We start from the raw sequence: 17,055 nt of genomic DNA, 5'->3' as shown, positions 1-17,055 counted from the left end.
GCGAGATTCTTTCTCTTTGAAAAGGAGAAGGAGGAAGAAGAGACGACGGAGGGTAGGGCATGCGGAGGGAAAAAGAGAGAAAGGGTTAGAGAGGAGTAGAGAGGAAAGGAGAGGAAATGAGGTAGGTAGGTGAGAAGAACGAGTCGTCTGGCCCCATACAGAGCTGAGTCATGTTCTCATGGGCCTTTTTTGCCCATGTGCTTGCTGGGCCTTCGAGAAGAAGGCCTCTCTTCCCCCACTCTCATCTTCGACGACCTTCCTCTTAGATACCTACGTGAGATTGGCGCCATGATTTATTTTTCACGGTCCGCACGGTTCGACGGCTAGGCAAAATAGCGAATTGCCTGCTCGACTCGACTGCTATTTTCATGCCCTTTTTCTCTCGCCCTTTTTTACTCCAGAGATAAACCTTCCCCTATTTTTTACTTCTTTGTTCCCAAAAAAAAAAAAGAAGAAAAGAGAAGAAAGGAAAAAATTGTTATAGAAGAAGAAAGTGGAAATATTTCTACTGATTTGTCACAAAAAGGAAAGAAAAGAAAAGAAATAATGAAAGAGATGATCGTAGAAGAAGAAAGTAGAAATATTTCTACTTATTTGTCGCAAATAAAGAAAAAATAAAAAAAAAAAAGAAAGAAGAAAGAAACTGAACCGTTCTCTAGCACAGGCAGTTTGTCTGTTCCTCTCAGGAGGAACAGGAGTTTTAGCAGGATATCTGTTCGATCGGGCGAACCTTGTCCGTATCTCTGAAAGAGAAACTGTAAGCGGGAGACGCGTCTGCGGGTAAGACGAGACCGACCTGGTTTTGTGTTTCAGGCGGGTGTGCTACACAGCGCGGATGGCGAGTTCTGGCTGGAACCAGTCGCCGTATTATCGAAGAAAGGGGACTTAAGGAAGGGGGAGGAAGAGAAGGTGGAGGAGAAGGAAAAAGAGGAGAAGGAAAAAGAGGAGAAGGAGAAGGAAGAGGAAGAGGAGGAAAGGAAGAAGTTAGACAGACACGAGAGAAGACGAAGAAGGATAGAAAAAGATCAGGACGAGGAAGAAAGAAGGATAACAACTACCGAGAAGGATAGAAGCTCTTGGATCCGCGACGTACCTTCTTCCGGCGATGGCAAAGGTGCTCGTCCTCACCTCGTTTTCCGGCGGGCAACCGAGAAACGAAGGCGTGAGATTGGCGCCGGCCTGCCAGCTCGAGCAGCCAGACGCCGGCGCAAAAAGAAGAAGAAACAGGAGAGAAACTGCGGCACCCGTGGTGAGAGAATACGACCTGACATCGGCAATACCTTTATTTATTTATTTACTTACTTCTTTTTTTTGCTCTCTTTCTTTCTTTTTTTCATTTTGTTCCTTCTACTTTTTGCCGTAATTCTTCTCCTCTCTCTCTCTCTCTCTCTCTCTGGTTCAATTACGTCTGACGTCTGTGACGAAAAGTATCAAGTTATTTTTAAAGGAAAAAAGCAAGATAGCTAATAAATTAATGCGAATAAAGTATACATTATAGCTACCCCCATCTCCTCCTGTCTCTCCTACCCTCTCCATCCATTTCTTCTTAATAACTTGCCAATGATGTATAGACGAGAAAATTTCTAAAAGCCCTGTTCTAACATGTTTTCGATCTACTTTATTGATACGTCAGCCAATCAATAAGATCTAATTACTTATATATATGTACATATATATGTATATACATATACGTCGTAGCGTGAAATTCAAAATTTCGCGGGGACGAATATATGGACCTTGATATAGGACAGTATGTTATTAAGGTGGAAGGAATATATTCATTTCTATGGGGATCTGATCTAAAGCCACTTCGCAGTAATGTCAAATGAAATCTTAATTACAGCTTCAGCGATCGGCCAATCTGCATAAATCAGCGTCCGGCAAAGCAACCGCCGAACGCGTATCTCTATTAACGCGAAATTTTCTTCGTTGGAGACACACCGATGCTAAAGAGAGATATACAAAGAGAAAAAAGAGAGAAAGAGAGAGAGAAAAGATCGTCCGAGGTCCCTTGACGCGCCGCTCGATTAATATAAGCCAACGTTAAATACCTCGTTATAACGACCATTCGTCAAGAAGATTTACCGCCGCGTTCCGTTACACGCTCGAGGTCACAATCGAGAATTTTAAAGAAAGACGATTGGTTCGATTTAACCCTAGAAAAATCAAGTGTCGTACGCGCCAATTAAAATTCATGCGAACGCTTTTACGCGTACCTACTTTATTAAAAAGAAAAAAAAAAGAAAGAAAGAATGAAAAGAAAAAAGAATAAAAAATAATAGTTCCCCTTCGAAGTTTTCCTCGATCCACTTTATGACGTTATTATGATTGATTCGACCAATGACGCATTTTTCAACATGTCAGAATTGATCAAAATCTTTACAGAACCACGACGATTGACGGAGACTCGTCTCGAGTGGCAAACGCAGGCCGGTCTGGTTCAAGTTCAAGGTCGAGGTCGAAAGAAACATCATCCAACAAAGTGGTGGCAACGTTCCAAGAGATCGATCAGTAGGCCACGTCACGTCGAGGCACTCGTAGTCGCAGATACGACGATGATGGCTTTTCATCAGGACGGCGACGTTGAAACTTATCTTCTGACGATAATGAACATGGTATCCTCGCTCTATCTCGATCCTACCATTGGTAACTTCATTAACATAGTCGTCGTCAGGATCGTTCTCGTTGAGGATGAAGAGGCCGAGGTATGGAACGATGGTTAAAAGGATATGTTCAAATACGAATAATCGATTATCTATCGAGGTGAAGGAAAGAATTAAAATAATAGAAAAAGAAAAAAAATAGAAAAACAAATAAAAAACAAATCGAATTACAACCGGTCTAAAAACTTGTCGATGCTGATTGTGCGATTAAACATCGCAACTATCGATATGATATTAGAAATTTTTTATGATGAACTTTTTAAATTACTGATACGTTTCTAGCTTTGATTAGGTAGGTCACATGGTAACTTTTTGTTAATTAAATCGAACGATTATTTGATCAAACGAAATTAAACAAATATTCATTTATAAAAACGATCATCTGCAATGATCTCTTCTTTCGCCATGATCGAGTCATTTCTTTTTCTTTTTTTTCTTTTTGTTATTTTTGTTTTCTCTTTTTTCTTTTTTATTTTCTTTGATTTTAAACATAAAAAAATAAAATAAAATTAACATTGACATTTTTCCATTATACATTATCACGTATTACAGAACTGCGATAATATCTGTAAGTTTGTTATACGCATGTATGCGTGTTTGTCTGTGTCAGCAAGGACTGGACATCACAGTGAACGCGGACAAGACTCTCTACAATTTTTGCAAATGGCAGCAGAAACTAAATCCAGGAGATGATTCGCATCCAAATCACCATGACGTAGCGATTCTCGTGACCAGAGAGGACATATGCTCGAGAGCCAATACACCTTGCAGCACCCTAGGAGTGGCCCACGTGGCTGGCATGTGCCAACCTGATCGTAGTTGTAGCGTCAACGAGGACAACGGTATCACCCTCGCACATACGATCACTCACGAACTTGGACATAAGTGAGCATGATCTTTAACAGGGAAAAAAAAGAGAAAACAATAGCATCTATTAGGTGTACAAATTAATTCGTAGCCTTTTTTTTCATAAACTTTCTACTTATTTGTAAAAAACAAAAAATAATAATAATTATTATTATTATTATGTACATTTTTTTCTTCAAAACAGTCGCTTTTTATCTATCAGACTATTTTTGAATTCCTTCTTAAAAAAAAAAAAAGAAAAAAATATGACGATTTTGAATCAAGAAACCCAATAAATGGTCCCTTCTATGTCTTTTGCTGTTTTGAAATGGATATCGATCAAATGATGCTACAGTGACCAAAACAAATGGTAATTAAAAGAGATTGAATATATCGCATAAGGGAAAAGTTTTCACCCAAGGGAATATATCAAATCTGTTGTGGCTTTTGCCGCATACAGCCATGCATTGTCGTGGAACAAAAAGGATCACTCGGACGAATTAATTGTTCTTGATATCGGCCAGAATTAACAGTTTCATCGGATTTAAGCAGCTCGTGCTATAGCATTCCTTTCATGTTCCGCACAACACCTTTTTTTTGTGTAAACCGTTTTGCGGTTTGATACCGCTGATTCATCGGGGTTAACCCGACAATTTTCCTCCTTTAGAATTATCACATAGCACCCATTCATTTCTCATCACCAGTTACGATTTTGTATAAAAAAAAAAATTGTGAAAGCAAGGAAAATGCTACGTCCCATCGTCTTTTTTGTTTCCCATACTTTGATCACTTTGAAATTTAAAAAATTTTATCCAACTTATACGAACGATTAGAAATTGTTTGTTAGGTGACACGACGTTGTTCAACAAGCTGCTTTTATATTTGTTTCGTATTACCTCGTGATAATTGAAACGTTCTGATAAAAGAAATTTGAATGCAAAATAAAATTACATATGCAATTGGTTGATAGTGAGGGCCACGAATTTCTTTGTAGACTCAATATTTTCATCGGTTCTTTTCTAATCTAATAGTTATTATGTTATGTAATACTAAGAAGAAAAAAATAAGTTTCCTCTTCGTTTTATTCATGTTATACAAGTAGACAAAAATATTTCATTTTCTTATTCGTTCTATCGGACGATAATCGTAGTACATATTTTATCTTTCCTTTTTTCTTTTTTTTTTTTAGTTTCGGAATGTATCACGACACGGAAAAAATCGGTTGCAGTAAACGCGATGGCGATACTTTGCACGTCATGACGCCCACTTTCGAAGTGGACACAGTCGGTGTCGCTTGGTCGAGATGCTCCAGAAGAGATATTACAAATTTTTTAGAGTAAGTTTCCAACTTACTGATATTATGTACGTCTAACTTTGATAATTCACACAATATCTTTTTTTTTTTTCTATGATTAATGCATCATAAACCCATACGTTTTTCTAGATCTGTTCATAATTTTGGACGACATTTTGGTAATTAAATTGAACAATTATTTGATCAAACGAAAATAAACAAATATCGATCATAGAGAGAGAAACCGGAGCAAGTTGATACAGAACTAAGTTGATATATTAAGATTATCTCGACACTGTGTACATTTAGCACGGAATTGGAAAGAAATTAATTTTTATTGTTCGCTCTGTCGATTAAATTTACTTATATTTGTTTCATTTATGTTAGCATATAAATATGTATAGCTAGTAATTACAATTATATTATAAGCAACCTGTCTGAAATAACATATCTTGAACGATAAAAATTAGTTATTAAATGTCATATCAAGATATTTTACACGTGTATCAATTTATCCCGCAGTGGGGTAAATTGATACATTTTGATTTAATCAAACAAACATTTTTTTATTTAATTTATATGTACATTCTCAAAAGTTTAATTTACGATATCTAAAGACAAACAAGTTTGAAGTATGCTTCAAGACATTTTTTAATTCAAACAAAAATTGCAAAAATTGCAAGAAACATATCGACTTGTTCCGATCTCTCATATCAGTCTTTGACATAATTACTTGCTAATATTTATATTGCAAATAATTGAGAAAACGATAAAAAGAAATATGTATTTCGTATTTTCGTTATCAACATTAATTTTAGTCAAGGAAAGGGTGAATGCTTAGAAGATGAACCTGCGGATAACGATTATGCTTACCCGGATCTACCACCAGGAGCTATGTATAACGCTGAACATCAATGTAGACTTCAATTTGGCGTCAGAGATGCATCGGTCTGCTCTCCTCTGCAGGAGGTAAAACGTAACCGACACTGATTATCGTGAGCTCTTCGTTAAAAGAAAGTAGTACTAATTGGCGAATAATACGAATTAATATCATAAGTAATACAATATAAACATTATTCGTCTAGATTTGTTCTAAATTATGGTGCATCGTCGATGGTTCCTGTACGACCATGTTACACCCAGCTGCACCTGGAACCCATTGTGGGAAACATATGGTACGTCTTCTAAACTCACTTATTTTCATTTTTTTACTTTTACGATAATTTTCTTTTGATAATAATTATAATAATTAAAATGAAACAAAAAATATATACTATAAAAATGTATAACTAAAATTTACTGTGCTACAAGATACGGATTATAAATATACTATATAGTATTTTGTAGTTTATAACTCCTTTTAGTTTTTCTAACGTATCATAAATAATAATAATAATAAATAATATATTAAAATATTATCGATGCAGTGGTGCCAAAATCAGAAATGTGTGCCGATCGTCGATCGGCCTCATCCAATCGACGGCAGTTGGGGTGAATGGGGCTCCTGGAGTGAATGTTCGAGGAGTTGCGGTGCTGGGGTGTCGATCATTGAAAGAAAATGCGATCACCCGGAGCCAGTGCATGGTGGAAAATTTTGCATCGGTGAAAGACGCCGATATAAAATTTGCAACACGGAGCCTTGTTCGGAAGGAACGCCAAGCTTTCGTGCAATCCAGTGCAGTAATTACGATGGAAAGGAATACAAAGGCAAAAATTACACTTGGTTACCTTACTTTGATCAGAGTAAGTTTAATTCTAATAAATTCGTGCTAATATGAAAATAAACAAGATCACACTTGTATGAAATATGTCAAAAATAGCATTAAGTTCGAGTCGAAATTATATCAGACATTGATTCGCAAAGTTGATTTTTTAATATAAAACCTATATAATCAATATTTATGTATTTCTCATATTGTTTGGTCATAGCCGAACCGTGTGAACTTTACTGCACCGACATAGACGAAAGCGTGATCGTTCCTTGGGGTGAAGCTGCCCTTGATGGTACGCCCTGTAACGTCGGTAGTCGAGATATGTGCATCGCGGGAATATGTAGAGTCAGTATTTTTTCTCCTTCCTTTCTTTCTCCTTCGAAAGGAAAACAAAAAATATAACCAAGACGAATCAATTTAAAAAACTAATTCAATGTTAATTTTTATTCGTTTTCAGAAGGTTGGCTGCGACTGGACCGTTGATTCTGATGCCACAGAAGACCGATGCGGTATCTGTCATGGCGATGGCACACAATGTGAAACTACTAGTGGAATCTATGATAAAAACGATGGTCCTGGATACAAGGAGGTCATCGTGGTACCTACCGGATCACGTAATATTAAAATAGAAGAAGTTGGCAACAGTAAAAACTACATTGGCATTGGAGTACCAAGGTCTGACAAGTACTTCCTTAATGGAAAACGGTACGTAAGTGTACGGTGATAAAAACAAAGAATTATCCATCTCTTACCACTTGTATCTGATAAAGATTTGTTCGAACTGAAGTCTAACGCCAGGATACTAATTGGACAGGCAGATCACTCTGGCAGGAGAATACGAAGTCGCCGGAACTCCGGCCCTCTATGAACGTGATCGAGATAGAGAAAAGATCAGAATACCTGGCCCTATCAAAGAAGATATTGCGGTCTACGTGAGTACGATGATCCTTGAAATAACAAGCTTATCCATTATCTTTTCATCTGACGATGAACTATCCTTTTTCGTGGTAAAAAAAAAATTGATAAATGAAACGAAAAGAAAAAAGAAATGATCGTGAAATATCCGATAAAATCGCATCGTTTCAGTTAATTTACAGAGGACACTATCGCAATTTTGGTTTGCGTTACGAGTACACAGTACCAAAAAAGGAACCTGATCGTGCGCCAGAATACGTCTGGATATTTTCGGATTGGTCGTTATGCACGGTAACCTGCGGTGGGGGTACGCAAACATCTCGAGCTCTTTGCCAGGAAAAAAAAAGTGGTGTGGTAGAAGAGCACTTTTGCAACGTCACGATTAAGCCAGAGACTAAATTACGCGAATGTAATTCAAACCCTTGTCCTGCCAGGTTTGTACGAATAATTTAGATCATAGATGGACAATTAGCGAGCCGCAGATCGCGTGTGACTCTTCGTAAGAAAAATTCGGATTTTATTATTTCACAGTCAACTGTATATCGTAAACTGCATTTTTTATTTTTTGTAAACATGAAGCGATAAAATGATGACTTGTATACTCAAATAATTAAAGAACGAATTGATCGACGATGAAAGCTGTGCGACCTGCAGCGAAGAAGAAATTGCCCACCTATAACTTAGACTGTTAACATGTACACGTTAAGTTAACTAAGTATACGTGAATTAAATTAACCGGCAATTATCTACCGATATCCGATTATCAGCTTTAAATTTCAATTGTAATCTTTCACGACTTCTTCTACCATTTCTCGGAATCTTAAAAACTTCGTTTATAAATCGTGAAATAAATACCGTCAAAAATGTTGATGACAATTTGACAATCTATCTGATGAAAAATGCATTGGTCAAAGCGTTAACTCAATTGTATAAAGAACGATTATAAAAGAAAATATTTCATAGAATTGAATCGCATACAAAAGTATTCTTACTTGAGCTCCATTTTTTAGATGGTGGGTAGGTCCTTGGCAAATGTGTCCTGTGACTTGCGGGGAAGGTGCTTTACGTAAAAGATCGGTCATGTGCGTTTCATCGGGTACAGGAACGGATCGATCAGATCTGGCTTTACCGGATAAAGATTGCGACAAGGACGCGAGACCCGAGGAAGTAGGACCTTGTCAAAATTTACCACCATGTGGATTATCCTCGGAAATACCTTTGATAGTCTACACGGAAAACAAAGATGCATCCTTTTACAATGTCAGTTCAAACGATCACGATGGTATCACGTTGGTCGATGGTCTGACCACTGCGGAACCAGAGATCCTTGAATTCGACAATGTCTTTGATGAGAATCCAAACAATTCCATGTACAATACAAAGTCTAAGTGGATTGTTTCAAGATGGAGCCATTGTTCTTACGGAAAGAGAAGTAGAAAGGTCACTTGTTCGAGTCCAGGAGATTGTAATTTGGATGACAAGCCGATCAGCGTGGAGGATTGTCACGAGGGAAAGTGGATCGTCGGTAAGGTGCTAATCGTACGTAATACTATGATGATGGTCGTCTTCTGCGTTCGCTTGAAAAAAAAAAGAAAAAAAAAGAAAGAAAAAAAAGAACTGTCCATCACAGATGATTGTAATTGAAAAAAAAAAAACATCATGATAGTAAAAAAAAATGTTAAATATTCCTTGCAATTAATATTACGTACAACGATACTATTGTCGTTACATCTTATCCCTTATAATCTCAAACCGACAAATGATTTTATGTCTTCGTGACGAAAAGTAGTTTTAATAATCGTTATGACATAACGTACTATAATTAGTAGTAATCATTAATATTGCGAATCTCTTCCATAACGTTTTAATGTTCTCAGGGACTTGGGGAGCCTGCAATGCAACTTGTCTCGTAAAATATGGTATAAGAAGCAGGGAAGTCGAGTGTCGTGATCGAACAACGAACTTATTGTCGGACGATTGTAATTACGAAAGAAAACCAATTGGTAATAGACGATGTTATTATAGAAAACATTGTACCAACGAGAAGAATGGTAATTATATTTATTTCATTCGAGAATGATATATATCGATGATATTAATCTTCGTTTCTCTCTTCGTAGATTGCAAGGACAGTATAATACCTTCGTCGATGTGTGCTACTTACAGACGGATATGCGACGTTTCCTCGATCGTACGAGAAAAATGTTGTGCAACTTGTTTGAAAAGACGTAAACAACATATTCGTCACAATAGACGACACGTTTTTGAAACATAATTTATGTCCCTGATAATATGTTTCGATAATCTCATAAAAATCGACGTCCTTAGCCTTATTATTATTTTTTTTTTCTTTTTCGTTTGTTTGTTTTTGTTTTATTTTTTTTCCCCCTTTCTCTTTTCTCTCTTCACCATATTCCGCTTCTATCTAAATAAAATGGCGCAACGTTCGACGAATTTTTTAATTGTTTACTGATCATAAATAAATATCATCGAATCTACGAATGTTATCATCGATCCCATTTATCCGCATCTATAATTTCATTTAAGAAATTTTGTAACGCTTAATCGTTTTAAGCAAAAACGAATAAAAGAGAAATTGATATCTTTTTTCAAAAATTATGCTTTACGTGATATCATCGTATCTCCGTGTCGTAAAAGACGATATGAAAATTTGTGTTATTGTATTTTTATTCCTATCACAAATTTATATATCGCATCCTTTCACACGTTACTGCTATTTCCCTCTGAATATAATAACTGATAACGTCTTCAATGATTCTCTTGAAATTTCAATAAAAATAAAAATAAAAGAAAACAATGACGTCAGAATTAGATATTTCGTATCAACGCGTTAAAATCAATTAGAGGAGAAAATCAAGTAAGAACTTTGTCTTAAATATAGAGGTATACCTTAATGGTTCTTAAATTATTAAATATATTATCTTACAATAATCCTAAGTAACAGCATCGTTAAAGCAGATACTTTGTAACTATAGATGTAATTACATTCTCATCTTAATTCTTCTTATAATTCTTTATGTTACACGAAACGTACGTAGGTATTCCTAGTATCGAGACGGTAATTGCCACTCCACCGAGTAACTTTTCCTAAAAGAAAAAAAGAATAATATCGTAGAAATAATTATTGTAATAATAACATTAATATTTATTAAAAATTTACCAACGCAATAATATACGATATATTGAAATCTATTAAGCACTTAAACTTAACCTAACCAATATGGCGTATAATAAAATTTACGAAACTACTATCTTTTTCAAAATTTTGCTCCGATTGAATTAACCAAAAATATTAATTACGAAAGTCGATAAATATTATCTAACAATAAATGATACTTAAACGACAATTAACAAATTACATAACAAGGTAGAAATAAAAAAGAACTTACAATAAATGATACTTTGACGGAAGGAGGTAAATCAACAACGGTTCTTCGCTGTTGTACGATCTGTTTCGCCAATCTTGCGCTTCCAACAGTCTTCTGGAGAGCAAACATTTTGCTTTTATCACAGGATTCTAGTATCGACCAAACTATACGATCCAGAACGTTCAGAAGACGGTACGAAATAAATCTACCGATGAATATACCGTACATAGATAGATGATACTACGATTCGTTCGTGTCCGCCATAGATTATGCGCTCTATTGATGAGAACATATCTACGTGAATTGAATGTCATCGCGTTAAAATCGATCGACCAATAATATCACTTCGCAAGTTATTCGATTCGTTCCAATTAATTGATTTTTTATCCTTTTTTTATCAACTCCTATTACAATTTTCCACTTTCGTTTTACTAACACGGATTAGGAGTTTTTAATATAATCAGTTTGCAACACTGCACGAGTTCATTGGCGTACTTAGACTAAACATAGGATATGTCAAAATTTTGTGATGGCGGCGATGTTAAAGGTTAGTTGTCACTAAATAAATATTAGTTAAAAATTGTTTAAACATGTTATTGATTTGTCTTTTAACTTGTATATATATTTATTTAAAACGTTCCATGCATTATACTATTAAGGCGGGATTGTATTTTTTAAAATGTATGCAACATTTAAATATAGACAAAAATGTATTGTTCAATAACGGTCAATTTTTAGGTTTAAATTTATTTTTAGTATTGTTTATTTATATTAGAATTTGATATGCATTTTAAATAAAAACTATATTTTTAATGAACAAAAAGTTCATATAAATCTAACAACATTAAATAATTGTAAGTTAGGAGAGCAAGAGAAAAAAGATAGAAATACTTTCAAGAGATGTGAAATATATTATTGTTAATAATAATTATAATCGTATGATACAGTTTTATTATTTATTTTATTTAATTGTGAAGATAAAAAAGTTAATACTAGTAATTAATATAGATTGATGAAATGGATTCACATATTCATTTGTAATATATGTTAGTGTAATAAATAATACAATCTAGTAATTATAAATGCATTTTTCAGGATAAGACTCAATTTACATTTGAAGATAAATGGCCATGCATGCGCCCTATAATATTGAAACTTCTTAAACAAGAACCAGTAACACAAGCAGAATGGCAAGATTTATTTTACTCTGTTCATTTGGTATGTATGTGGGATGAAAAGGGACCTACGAAGTTACGTGATGCTCTTAAAGAAGACATAATGGATTTTATAAAACAAGCTCAACAAGTAAGAACATCATATTTTTAAAGAAAAAAATTATAACATGTTTTCATTCTACTTATGATATATTTTCTTAAATGATAATAATTTTAACATATATATAAATTCTTTAAATTTGTACTTCACATAGAGAGTATTAGCACATCAAGAGGAACAAGCATTATTAAAAGCATATATAGCTGAATGGAGAAAGTTTTTTACACAGTGCAATTATTTGCCTACGCCATTTCGACAATTAGAAACATATCTAGCTGGAAAAACTAGTTCTAGCGTACCGAAAAGAAATCAGCCAGATGATATCGTCAGGAAAGTATGATTTTTTATAACATCTATATATAAATATAAGAATATCGTGTATTGTACATTTGAATTAAATAATTTAACCATATTGTGTTTTTAATATAGCTGATGTTAGATAGTTGGAATCAAAGTATATTTGGTGAAATTAAACAAAGACTTCAAGATTCAGCTATGAGATTAGTGCGTGCTGAGAGAAATGGGGAAGCATTTGATTCCCAACTGGTTATTGGTGTTAGAGAATCTTATGGTATAAATATATATACATATTATTCTTCTCTGATTATATCTTTTTATATTACTTTTATAAGTAAACTTTTAATAGCGATATTATTTTATTAAATATAATAATTAATTAATATTGTTTGCTTTCAGTAAATCTGTGTTCAAATACGACCGATAAACTACAGATCTATAGAGAAAATTTTGAAGCTGCCTATATAGAAGCAACAGAAGCATTTTATTGGGTCAAAGCACCGGAACAATTGTCATTACATGGAGTAGAAAATTACATGCGCTATGCAGAATCTAAATTAAGGGAAGAAGAACTACGTGCACAAAAATATTTAGAACCAAATAGTGCAAGCGTACAACTTTTAACTGATTGTTGCGTAAGAGTTTTAGTAGCAACTTTTAAACCAGCTATACTAGCGGAATGTCCGCGAATGATTCAACATCATCAAACGGACAGTAGGTGTTGTGTTTTTAAATGGTTGCAATATTTTTTATCCAGATTTTATATCTCAATCAGTATCAAAATATTTTTCTAACTTTTGATCTATGATTACAGATCTTCGATTAATGTTAAAACTAATGGATAGAATACCAGAAGGTGTTGGTCCAATGTTAAGAAATCTTGAAGAGCACATAGCAAGTGCAGGACTAGCGGATATGATGGCAGCTGTAGATGTTATTACTCAAGACTCGGAAAAATATGTAGAAAGATTATTAGATCTATTTAGACGATTTTCCACTTTAGTGAAAGAAGCATTTGATGATGATCCACGTTTCCTTACCGCACGAGACAAAGCTTACAAACTTGTCGTTAACGATGCTACAGTTTTTAGACTCGAATTACCTGCTCGCCAAGGTTCTGGCATTGGTACAACAATTGTAAACAATAAACCTAATAATAATAACAATGGACAACCAGAATCAAAATGTCCAGAACTGTTAGCTAATTACTGTGATATGCTTCTTAGAAAAACTCCATTAAGTAAGAAATTAACTTCTGATGAGATAGAAAGCAAATTAAGAGATGTGGTCGGTACAAAGTGCAAACTTCGTTCTTATTTCTTATTAGAATAATTCTGTTTAATAAATAATTCGTTTAATATTATATTTCAGTTACTTGTTTTAAAGTACGTACAAAATAAAGATGTTTTCATGCGTTATCACAAAGCACATTTAACAAGAAGGCTCATACTAGATACATCAGCAGATTCTGAAAAGGAAGAAAATATGGTAGAATGGCTTAGAGAGGTCGGCATGCCTGCTGATTATGTTAATAAATTAGCCAGAATGTTTCAAGATATTAAAGTGTCTCAAGATCTTAATCAACAGTTTAAAGAACAATGTCGTGCTGCCATTGCAGATAGCATAAATATAAAGGTGATTGTACTTATTGTCATATTTGAGACATAACATCTAGATTAATTTTATTTTGAACAAATTTTAAAAGCGATCTTACAAATAAAATCTTAATACGCAATTTTTTGTATACAGATATTAAACGCAGGTGCCTGGGCTAGAGGTAGTGAAAGAGTAACTGTAAGTTTACCTTTACAACTTGAAGATTATATACCAGAAGTTGAAGAATTTTATAAAAAAAAGCACAGTGGACGAAAGTTACAGTGGTATCATCATATGTCGAATGGCACGGTAAGAATATATACGTGAGCTTAGCAAATAATAAAATGAACAGAAAGTATAAATATCTGTATATTATATACCATGCATAAACATATTTACTTTTATAAACCTAATCACGTTTTTATATGTTTTTACGATCTATTAAATCAGATTCATTGTAGATTAAAGTATAAACACTTATTTTTCATTAATTCAATTTTAAATAAAATTATTTATATAATAATATAAAAAAATTAAATAAAAAAACTTTGTTTAATAAAATGTATTCTTTTTTTAATAATGTAATACTCATAGATCAATAAGTACTGATTTAATTATATCTATTAATTATTTAAATATATTAATATATATATAAAATTTATGTATATATTAATGTATCTTTTATATATATATATATATATATATATATATATATATATATAAATTATGTAACTTATGTAATACAAAAAAAATTTTATTTATTCAGTAACAAAGAGGGGTATTTTGTAATTTTTCACAAAGTACAATATCCCGATTCTAATTTTCAGCATCATCTTGCAACCAATTTGGATGGTGTTCCAGATAACATTTTCCAACCAAGTGGGTCGCTTCGATGTGGACGTCACTACATTTCAAATGGCTGTTTTATTTGCATGGAATCAACGGCCTTTTGAAAAAATTTCTTATGAGAATCTTCGTCTAGCTACTGAACTTCCCGATCCAGAATTACGACGAACACTGTGGTCGTTATGCGCTTTTCCAAAATTAAAACGTCAACTTCTTTTAGTAGAACCACACGCATATAGTCCAAAAGATTTTGGAAATGATACAAGATTTTGGGTGAATCAAGAATTTGCCATAGTGTTAGTATATAATGAATTACTATATCACTTTTATATATATATATATATTTTTTTTTTAAGTTCTCTCTGTGATATATCAATTTCTCTCAATACTTTTCCTTTCTGTAATATACATGATACATTTTATTAATTTTGCAGAAAAAATGGAAAATTACAAAAAAGAGGAAAGATAAATTTAATAGGTCGATTACAATTATCAACAGAAAGGAGTAAAGAAGAAGATAATCAATCAATTGTACAACTGAGAATATTGCGAGTTCAGGTATATTAATTATTTATGCACATATACAATTATTTTTTTAATTGTTACACTAATAATATTTATACATATATATGTGTGTGTATGTGTATTATTTTTGTTGTACAAATAGGAGGCTATCATCAAGATTTTGAAAATGAGAAAGAAGATTAGTAATGCTCAATTACAAACTGAATTAGTAGATATATTAAAAAATATGTTTTTACCAAGTAAAAAGATGATAAAGGAACAAATTGAATGGCTTATTGAGCACAAATATATTCGTAGACACGATGACGACATTAATACATTTGTCTATATGGCGTAACACCGAGATGTGTATCCATATAAAATTGTTCAAACTTCTATTATTAATATTATATTTTTATAAAAATTGAGTTTTCCTCGTGCAAAAATGTATACTTGAGGATAGTAAAAGATACAAAGATACGTGACATTCTTTGTGGACTCCGAAAGAAAAGAATTGAACGGTTAGTAATCTTATGTGGAATTACAAATAATATAAGAAGTCATATCACTCCAATGGACATGTATTCGAAGAAACAGGGGTAAAGCATATAAGAAAGATCTATAAAAGTATCTTGATAGCAACATACTATGAGCAAGTATGAATATGTATAATTTGTTAGACTTCTTATGTAAACTTTGAAATATGTTACACAAATAACGTGTATAAAGTTTTTACTTCCTTGTAATAAATTATTATTCATAATGAAATCTATTATTAATAAATATAAAAAGAAAATCAGGCTGATCGAAAGATATTAATTTCTACGTTTTGTTAGTTTATCCCACATAATCAACTTGTAACTTGATTTTATCTTCCAATTAATTTCGGCAACTTTAATATCGCTTTTCTACAAATGAATCTGAAATACTTTGGAAATAGGTAATAAATGGCCTATAATCTTTTGTATAAATGTATCACTTAAATTATTCCCTGTGAACTTATAAATCGTGAAATACTTAAGTAAACATAAATAACAATATCCTGTATAAAGCTTTTATATTATTTGAATAAGCTAATGAAGAATGTAAGAATATACGACTTCTATGAAATAACGACCAAGATTATTTCACAAACCTACTTGTTTAAAAAAATTACTCATTATGTTTAATTTTAAATAGCGTCTCTTATTTTCGTAATGATACGATACAATATTTATATTTTTTATTACAGGAGATAAAACATTGTGATATATGCAATATTATCTTTATTTTATCTAATCTCAAAATATTTACATAATTACATATTTTTGCTTACTACAGATTTTATTATTCATTAGGATTTTCCACAATGTGATGTGATAATGAACTTTTGAAAAAAAACAGAAAGAATAGTTCAATAAATTTTCTATACCATAGTAACATATCAGAAAATAAATAGATTATATATATATACATAGGTATTTACAAGAGTATCGAGGTTTATGGTTCTATAGTGAATGAAAAAATGTTTTCATTGGATAATCTTAAAATCGATTATTCATTATGCTATCATATAAGTCTAGTTAATTGTAAAGTAATTTCAAATGAAATGCACATTGTTCTTAATTAACTATCAACACTTAAAATTTATAAAATAAAAATATATTTAGTATGTCATAGTTATGACAAACTAAATGAATCATTTTTCAATACGAAAACCAGTTATATCAGATTCCTGA

The 17,055-nt window shown here is 32.8% G+C and overlaps 2 protein-coding genes and 2 long non-coding RNA genes across 9 annotated transcripts in view; 2 read left to right on the top strand and 2 right to left on the bottom strand.

Annotated features, from left to right (window-relative positions):
- LOC127071324 (A disintegrin and metalloproteinase with thrombospondin motifs 18) overlaps nucleotides 1-10,538 on the top strand; it is a 67,216-nt gene extending 56,678 nt beyond the window's left edge. For 3 of the 4 annotated variants that reach the window (XM_051010458.1, XM_051010456.1, XM_051010455.1), the window contains exons 4-17: nucleotides 814-1,249; nucleotides 2,386-2,705; nucleotides 3,274-3,548; nucleotides 4,699-4,845; nucleotides 5,622-5,772; nucleotides 5,889-5,978; nucleotides 6,231-6,546; nucleotides 6,733-6,860; nucleotides 6,973-7,220; nucleotides 7,330-7,447; nucleotides 7,602-7,864; nucleotides 8,441-8,955; nucleotides 9,308-9,481; nucleotides 9,551-10,538. In XM_051010458.1, coding sequence (XP_050866415.1) covers nucleotides 814-1,249; nucleotides 2,386-2,705; nucleotides 3,274-3,548; nucleotides 4,699-4,845; nucleotides 5,622-5,772; nucleotides 5,889-5,978; nucleotides 6,231-6,546; nucleotides 6,733-6,860; nucleotides 6,973-7,220; nucleotides 7,330-7,447; nucleotides 7,602-7,864; nucleotides 8,441-8,955; nucleotides 9,308-9,481; nucleotides 9,551-9,705 — 3,336 coding nt within the window. In that variant the 3' untranslated portion in view covers nucleotides 9,706-10,538. Of the gene's footprint in view, nucleotides 1-813; nucleotides 1,250-2,385; nucleotides 2,706-3,273; nucleotides 3,549-4,698; nucleotides 4,846-5,621; nucleotides 5,773-5,888; nucleotides 5,979-6,230; nucleotides 6,547-6,732; nucleotides 6,861-6,972; nucleotides 7,221-7,329; nucleotides 7,448-7,601; nucleotides 7,865-8,440; nucleotides 8,970-9,307; nucleotides 9,482-9,550 lie in introns of those variants that run through there. The other variant, XM_051010459.1, reaches the window with a different exon arrangement.
- On the bottom strand, nucleotides 3,445-8,508 carry LOC127071333 (uncharacterized). The gene is made up of 4 exons (XR_007784962.1): nucleotides 8,423-8,508; nucleotides 7,268-7,512; nucleotides 5,677-5,763; nucleotides 3,445-3,559 (listed from the first exon to the last, which is right to left on the bottom strand). It is a non-coding gene; the product is annotated as an uncharacterized LOC127071333 (long non-coding RNA).
- On the bottom strand, nucleotides 8,576-11,142 carry LOC127071332 (uncharacterized). 3 transcript variants are annotated; one of them, XR_007784960.1, is made up of 3 exons: nucleotides 10,841-11,054; nucleotides 8,853-10,538; nucleotides 8,576-8,656 (listed from the first exon to the last, which is right to left on the bottom strand). It is a non-coding gene; the product is annotated as an uncharacterized LOC127071332 (long non-coding RNA). The 3 variants fall into 3 exon arrangements; XR_007784959.1 differs by lacking the exon at nucleotides 8,576-8,656 and adding an exon at nucleotides 8,657-8,756; XR_007784961.1 differs by lacking the exon at nucleotides 8,576-8,656 and having other exon boundaries at nucleotides 10,346-10,538; nucleotides 10,841-11,142.
- A 68-nt stretch (nucleotides 11,143-11,210) lies between these two features.
- On the top strand, nucleotides 11,211-16,453 carry LOC127071328 (cullin-5). The gene is made up of 11 exons (XM_051010464.1): nucleotides 11,211-11,366; nucleotides 11,915-12,124; nucleotides 12,249-12,428; nucleotides 12,524-12,665; nucleotides 12,791-13,105; nucleotides 13,206-13,678; nucleotides 13,763-14,026; nucleotides 14,141-14,296; nucleotides 14,849-15,129; nucleotides 15,268-15,391; nucleotides 15,501-16,453. The coding sequence occupies exons 1-11, from the start codon at nucleotides 11,349-11,351 to the stop codon at nucleotides 15,693-15,695; spliced, it is 2,358 nt and encodes a 785-aa protein (XP_050866421.1). The 5' UTR covers nucleotides 11,211-11,348; the 3' UTR covers nucleotides 15,696-16,453.
- Nucleotides 16,454-17,055: the final 602 nt, after the last annotated feature.

The sequence above is a fragment of the Vespula vulgaris genome, chromosome 21 (assembly GCF_905475345.1).
Source record: "Vespula vulgaris chromosome 21, iyVesVulg1.1, whole genome shotgun sequence".
Lineage (NCBI taxonomy): Eukaryota > Metazoa > Arthropoda > Insecta > Hymenoptera > Vespidae > Vespula > Vespula vulgaris.
Note: the sequence above shows the minus strand (reverse complement) of the source record. Positions and strands in the feature narration are given on the sequence as shown.

What these genes read in the sequence shown, in the direction of transcription:
- LOC127071328 (XM_051010464.1), top strand. An exon ending in TTATAAAACAAGCTCAACAA is followed by an intron (nt 12,125 to 12,248) that starts GTAAGAACATCA and finishes TACTTCACATAG; the next exon opens with AGAGTATTAGCACATCAAGA. An exon ending in CAGATGATATCGTCAGGAAA is followed by an intron (nt 12,429 to 12,523) that starts GTATGATTTTTT and finishes TTTTTAATATAG; the next exon opens with CTGATGTTAGATAGTTGGAA.